The sequence below is a fragment of the Theobroma umbraticum genome, unplaced genomic scaffold (assembly GCF_002168275.2).
Source record: "Theobroma umbraticum cultivar Fairchild unplaced genomic scaffold, ASM216827v3 scaffold_30.0, whole genome shotgun sequence".
In the NCBI taxonomy this organism is placed as follows: Eukaryota; Viridiplantae; Streptophyta; class Magnoliopsida; order Malvales; family Malvaceae; genus Theobroma; species Theobroma umbraticum.
Window position 1 is genome coordinate 1,393,109 of NW_018397254.1, and position 6,326 is coordinate 1,399,434.

The window sequence follows — 6,326 nt, forward strand, 5'->3', positions numbered from 1 at the left end:
ATCTTGTTAATCTTTTCATCAACGAAACACGATCTAAATTCAATGCTAAAAAATATTAAAAAAAAAAGCAAAGATTTTCCACCAACCAAACATAGAGTAAATTCATTGTCCCGTTTATTTTTAATTAAATGCAGTGACCGTACATTTGAGCCACGTTTCTCTATTTTTTTTTTATTTTCCCGTTATTTATGAAATTGTAGCCCAAAAATGAATAATCCATTTCCCCAGTCTCCAAATTTTCATATATAGAAAGCTCCCAGCCGAACAGTTTTTTAGTTGTATTTTCCTCCAAAGGGCCTCCCTTTTGTTTCTTTTTTCAACTCCTCAGCCAATGGTCGCTCACTCTCACTCGTTCCCATAATCACCGGAGAGAGGATCCCCTCTTCTTTGCCGATCACCGGTAAACGCCCCACTTTGACCGGATAAGCTAGGGTTCCAACGATATATTTTCTTTTTTTTTTGTTCATATTATTCTTCTCTCTCCTGAGAAATGGCGTCCGAGGATGTGAAGAGGAGCGAGTCGGCGGTCACGACGATCGTGAATCTTGCTGAAGAAGCGAAGCTTGCTAGTGAAGGAGTTAAAGCACCGAGTCGCGCGTTCCTTAGTATTTGCAAGTCTCTTGTTGCTGGTGGTGTCGCTGGTGGAGTGTAAGTGCGTTTTTTTTTTCTTTTGGATCCGATTTTTGCTTGTTTTCTCTCTTTCTTTTTTGTTTATTTTATCTGGAAGTAATTTGATCATATTTTTAACCTTCTTTTGAAAAATTGTATGCTGTTTTAGTTACTTCAATCTTGACACAACGGAAAAGAGCTTTCTTTCTCCTTCTCGTTTTTGCTTCATTCAATTGAGTTTTTTTTTTCATTTTCAGGAAACTTTTTTTGATATTATTTTTTCTTCTGAATAAATTTCTCTGTTTTAGAAAGCTGTGATTTTTTGAAGGTTGAGAAATCGAAGAAAGTATCTTTCTTTTTCCCTTTGTTTTGTGTAAGCCATTAAAGTATATGACTATTTGTCAAAAATAGTTCTTACTCTTCTTTTTTTTGATGAAAATGTTCTCATATATGTTTAATTCTTTCTTGCAACTATTAAAATCTGGGACTCTTATTTTCTAATAAAACTCTGATCATGTAAATATTCAATTTGGGTTTCGTTTCCCCTGGTATTTTTGAAGAAAGGGATGATGAACGTGTACAGTTCACTGTCTGGTACTAATTGTTAACGATTCAGAGATTCTCTGCGATGCAAAAAGCTTGTTTAAATGAACAGTTAATTTGTTATAGAATAATAGTTTCATGTTGCTTGATTTTTCAGAGAAAGCCCTTTTTCCCCTTCTAGGATCTTACAGGACTTGGTTAGGATTTTAATAGTTTGTGATGTATTTACAAAAGCATCTCGTGAATATGGTTGCTACCATTTCTTATATTATGACTCTTAATGAGTTGGAAATGGCCTTTAAACTTCAAGGATGAACATGGTGACGTTTGATGCTTTGAGAAATTTGATAGTAACAGTTGTGGCTTGATGGGAGTTCTGAGAATTGAATGGAGGATCTGAGGGAGGATTGAATCTTGTGATGTTGATACGTCATTTTGTGATCTAAAAAGTTTGCTGGCAACTTTTGTTGCCTGAAAAATAGTTGTGGGGTTTGTATGGAAGATCAGAAGGAGAAATATTACCATGTTAACATTTGGATGGTTTTCTTCATTTGACATGCCTGCACCCTGTGCTAGGATCGTAGAATACTGCTGCATCTATATTGTGTTAGGATCATGCTTGACTTACTATTTTCATTGCTAGTTTTCCTTCACTGAATGTATATCTTTTTTCTTCAGGTCACGTACTGCTGTCGCTCCCCTAGAAAGATTAAAAATATTACTTCAGGTAGTTTATTTATCATTGTCATTTGGTCCTTATTCATTACGTTCTCATTTTATTTGTATGATATTAGGTTATATTCCAATGTCGTTTCACTAATGGTCTCCTCAGTCATCTAGTGTAAAGATTCAACTTACTGTATATTCTCAGTTTTGTTTAGTGTGCTAATAATTAGAGCTTTACATGTGTGTCATGTTTGATAGAGTATCTGTATTATAGTTATGATTTCTTTCTTTTACAGAATGTAGAACTGATAGGATTTCCTTTCCGAATCTGCAGGTTCAGAATCCTCATAGTATAAAATACAATGGAACAATACAGGGTTTGAAATATATATGGAAAACTGAGGGTTTCAGGGGAATGTTTAAAGGCAATGGTACTAATTGTGCTCGCATCATTCCTAACTCAGCGGTGAAGTTTTTTAGCTATGAGGAAGCATCTAAGTAAGCCTTGGCAGCTCCTATCTTCACTATTAACATTTAGTTGTTCTTATCACAGTTATTTTCCACATCAGTTAAAGGATGCATATTTTAATGTTCAAAAAATGAAGATTTATCCTTGAATTGCTGTATGTGTACTATAAAGTATGAACTAATCTCTTCCTTTTTACTTCTTTTTGAATATAGGGGGATTTTGTACCTTTACCAGCAGCACTCAGGAAATGGTATGCCTGTATCTTTTTGCCTCTATAATTGTTGCTGTTAGTTATCACTCAACTACTCTTGTAAACCTTCTTGAGATTTGAAGTTGATCTGTATTATTCAATTTCATTTACTATATGCAATTATTGAGGTAAATGTGTCCTGCTTGTGAACTCAGTGTAGTAAATGCCTGATTTTGTGTCAAAAGAACAAGTGCTCTGGATTCTGTTGACAAAGGATGTGCATCTGTACATGCTTTTTGTCTGCATGTAGTACCGTGAAGTGTGGGAATGAATCCTGTGTTGATGCCTGTAGTGCTATTCTCTTCCTATAACTAATTCATGTTTTTTCTGTCTAGAATAGTGCTGAATGGGGAAAAAGGAATCTGTTTTTTGGCCCTGATTGGCAGAAGATGAGTTTGCATTCTGTAGGTAGTAATTATTGAGGTTGAGGTTAGCATATTTACTTTTTACTTCATTTCATTTTGTCTTGCAGAGGATGCTCAACTCACTCCAGTTCTACGCCTTGGAGCTGGTGCATGTGCTGGAATTATTGCCATGTCAGCCACTTATCCAATGGATATGGTGCGAGGTCGTCTAACCGTCCAGGTAATTTTTTGACTTTCTTTTTGAGACCTTAATTTGTTTACTTATGTTGGATGAACTCTCTTTTGCCTGGGGGGATGGGCTGGCCTTTTCTTATCCGACTTTGATGGCTAACGTCCACGTGTTATATTTGCAGACTGAGAAGTCACCTCGCCAGTATAGAGGAATCTTTCATGCTCTTTCAACAGTATTACGGGAAGAAGGTCCTCGTGCTTTGTACAAAGGCTGGTTACCTTCTGTAATAGGAGTTGTAAGTAAAAATTTTTGTGGTCTGGATGCCTGCATTGTTTACTGTCAATTGCACTACAGGGGTGTGCATTCAGATGGATGTAAACTTCTGCTAGGATGATGCGTTCCATTTCTAGTCTGCCTGAAATAGTGTGTTTTAGTTTTCTATGGCATATAGCTGTCCATTGGCAAAGAATTGAAGTCCAATGTCTGATCCTTTTTACCTTGTATCTGTTTGAATTTTATATACTGAAAGAATCTTTCTCCTTATTTTTGTTTGCAAAGGCCTAAATGATTTTTATGGTGTTTATAGGTACCCTATGTGGGTCTTAACTTTGCGGTTTATGAATCTCTGAAAGACTGGTTGATCAAAAGCAAACCATTTGGGCTAGTTGAGGACTCTGAATTGGGTGTCGTGACAAGGCTTGCATGTGGGGCTGCTGCTGGAACTGTTGGCCAGACAGTTGCTTACCCTCTTGATGTCATTCGACGGAGAATGCAGATGGTGGGCTGGAAAGATGCTGCTTCAGTTGTCACTGGTGATGGGAAGAGCAAGGCCCCTCTTGAATATACTGGTATGGTTGATGCATTCAGGAAAACAGTTCGGTACGAGGGCTTTGGAGCATTATACAAGGGTTTGATTCCCAATTCCGTGAAGGTTAGTCTAACCTTCATCTAGCTATTTCTTCATCACAGCTACAGATTGCTTTTTCGCCATCATTAATTACCTTTTTACAGGAGCATTAGCTTCTTGCATTTGGTTTGAATAATGTGTCGTTTATACTTCTTAACTTCTTTACTCTATATTGCTCCTTGCCATATTCTTCAGGTGGTTCCCTCAATAGCAATTGCATTTGTCACATACGAGTTGGTGAAGGATGTTCTCGGGGTTGAGTTAAGGATATCAGACTGAAGGAACTCCCAAGATATTTTGGTCAATCTTTTGTGAGTAGAAGGAAAGGAGTATATCATAGGTCATATATCTTCCTCACTTACAGCCCATCCTCTTTCAGTCTTAGGTTGTTAGCTTCCTAATTCATAATATGTTGTGACAATAAAGTATATACACTGATAGGAAACGATGCAGTTGATATACACTGATAGTTTTATTTTAGTGAAGTTAAAATCTCTTGTTGCCAAGTTCTATTTGTGATTATTGTTATTATTTTAATTAAATACCAAATGTAACACACTGTTAATAACCTGGCCGTACTCTGCTTTTTTCGACTAATAATTGACATTACAAAATATTAGAATTACGACTAAACAGTAAAATCAACTACGAAACCCATTTGGGTCTTTTTTTTTTTTTTTTAGCTTTTCCTAGGAAATCTAACTCAAAAACCAGAGTTTTTTTCCTTGTAGAGAAAATCCTAAGCAAACGGTTTTTCTTTACATGCAAACAAGATTTATGAGACATATATGCTAACTAAACATCACCTTAAGAAAGCCTTTTATCAACAGCCCAATCTGTCGAGTGAAAGAAAAAAAAATGAAACAATAAAAAATAAATCCATAAATGCAAAACCAGAATGAACACGATGGAATGGAAAAATATGAGGGACTTGATTCTAGGTTGCCCTCTGGACTCTGGTAGTTTTCGAGAGGATTTCCCGTAGGTCATCGCAACGGCTGCGGTGGTAATCAATCCACACGCAGAGCTGCCTAATGGCCTCCCTCTTCTCCTCTCCTAGACCTACTATGCCTTGATCCTTCTCTTTCATCACTGTCTCCAAGAATTCCACCTTCTTCTCCAGATGCTTCACTGCTTTGATCAGATTCTCCCTTTCCCTTTCTTCCTTGTCTGCCTTAGTCCGTAGCTTCTCCGCTCTTTCACGTAACATAGATTCTCTTTCTTTCTGATCTTTCAGCTGCTCAATCAAACTAGTCACTTCATTGATTAGCCGCTTCTTTTCACTCTTTGTTTCTGCAACCCAGTGTTTTGCAATCCTTAGCTCTTTGGATGTTTCTTCAACGCAGTGCTCGTAGTTTCCATAGCCCTCTTCCAAGTTCTGGATGACAGCTTCAAATCCGGTCAAGGTACTATTCACATTCTCTGCGATATCAGTGATCATCCTGCAATGTGCTTCTTGATTTGCAGCAATTGTTCCAGCCAATGTCGTGATCCTTTCTTCAAGTATTCTTTGTTCTTCCAGGAACTTTGCTTCTGCTGTTCTGAAGCTCTCTTCCTTCTCAGTTAGTAACTGTTCTGTGACTCGAAGCTTTTGGTTTGACAACCGGAGCTTAACTTCAATTGTGCGGACGTTCTCGACCAAGGTATTGAGCTCATCTACTTTCATTTCTAAATCACTTTTCAAGTCGTCAATAATTTGCTCCAAATCAGCTACTCTTTGATCTTTAGATTGAACGTTCATATTGTGCTCTCCTGCCATTTCTTGCATCTTCCTTTCTGTGACTTCAATAATTACCTTGCAGTCCTGAAATGAAGTTTCAAGTTGTTTATACTCCTCGCTTAGCTTGTTAAATGCATCTTCTTGTTCTTTTAGCATTCTCTGATGATCTGTAATCTGGTTTGTGAAGTCATTTTTCTCAACTCCCTTTGCTTCCAAATCTCTTTGAAGGTCTTCAACCATTTGCTTCAGATCAGCTGCCATCTGACTTTTAGATTCGATGTTTCTATGGAATTCTTCTGACATTTCTTCAATCTTCCTTTCTGCTACTTCAAGATTTTCCCTGCAATCTTGGTATAACCTCTCAACCTGTTTGCATTCCTCGGCCAACTTCTTATGCGCCTCCCCCTGTTCTTCTAGCATGCTCTGCTGATTGTTGATTTGGCTTTCCAGCTCAGATTTATGGTTCTCCATTTCAGTCAGTCTTTCTGATGATTCTTGTTTCTCCCTCTCGAGCTGCAACTCCTGTTCGTTTCTCTGGGTCTGTAAGGAATCCAATTCCTGCTGCAAATTGTTGACCTGCACCACTAAGGCCGTTAATTGGGAAGAAGTTTCATTCTCTGTGCTT

At 37.6% G+C, this 6,326-nt stretch overlaps 2 protein-coding genes across 5 annotated transcripts in view; one reads left to right on the forward strand and one right to left on the reverse strand.

Moving 5' to 3' along the window:
• Window positions 1-228: 228 nt before the first annotated feature.
• LOC110428632 (mitochondrial adenine nucleotide transporter ADNT1-like) lies at window positions 229-4,466 on the forward strand. 2 transcript variants are annotated; one of them, XM_021444555.2, is made up of 8 exons: window positions 229-648; window positions 1,831-1,879; window positions 2,153-2,316; window positions 2,500-2,537; window positions 3,010-3,122; window positions 3,256-3,369; window positions 3,661-4,005; window positions 4,177-4,466. In XM_021444555.2, exons 1-8 carry the CDS (start codon window positions 491-493, stop codon window positions 4,258-4,260), a joined length of 1,065 nt encoding a protein of 354 aa, XP_021300230.1. In that variant the 5' UTR covers window positions 229-490; the 3' UTR covers window positions 4,261-4,466. The 2 variants fall into 2 exon arrangements, with proteins under 2 accessions (XP_021300230.1, XP_089641630.1); XM_089785504.1 differs by having other exon boundaries at window positions 535-652.
• A 156-nt stretch (window positions 4,467-4,622) lies between these two features.
• Window positions 4,623-6,326, reverse strand: part of CIP1 (COP1-interactive protein 1) — a 7,467-nt gene continuing 5,763 nt past the window's right edge. For all 3 annotated transcript variants that reach the window (XM_089785492.1, XM_089785495.1, XM_089785497.1), the window contains one exon: window positions 4,623-6,326. This exon is cut by the window's right edge and continues 3,031 nt beyond it. In XM_089785492.1, the coding sequence (XP_089641618.1) occupies window positions 4,919-6,326 (1,408 nt within the window). In that variant the 3' untranslated portion in view covers window positions 4,623-4,918.

Bases quoted from the DNA above. Each gene is read 5' to 3' on its own strand.
- LOC110428632 (XM_021444555.2), top strand. From the start codon at position 491: ATGGCGTCCGAGGATGTGAAGAGGAGCGAGTCGGCGGTCACGACGATC. The intron at 2,317-2,499 runs GTAAGCCTTGGC...TTTTGAATATAG, and splicing joins AGCTATGAGGAAGCATCTAA to GGGGATTTTGTACCTTTACC. The intron at 3,370-3,660 runs GTAAGTAAAAAT...TGGTGTTTATAG, and splicing joins TACCTTCTGTAATAGGAGTT to GTACCCTATGTGGGTCTTAA.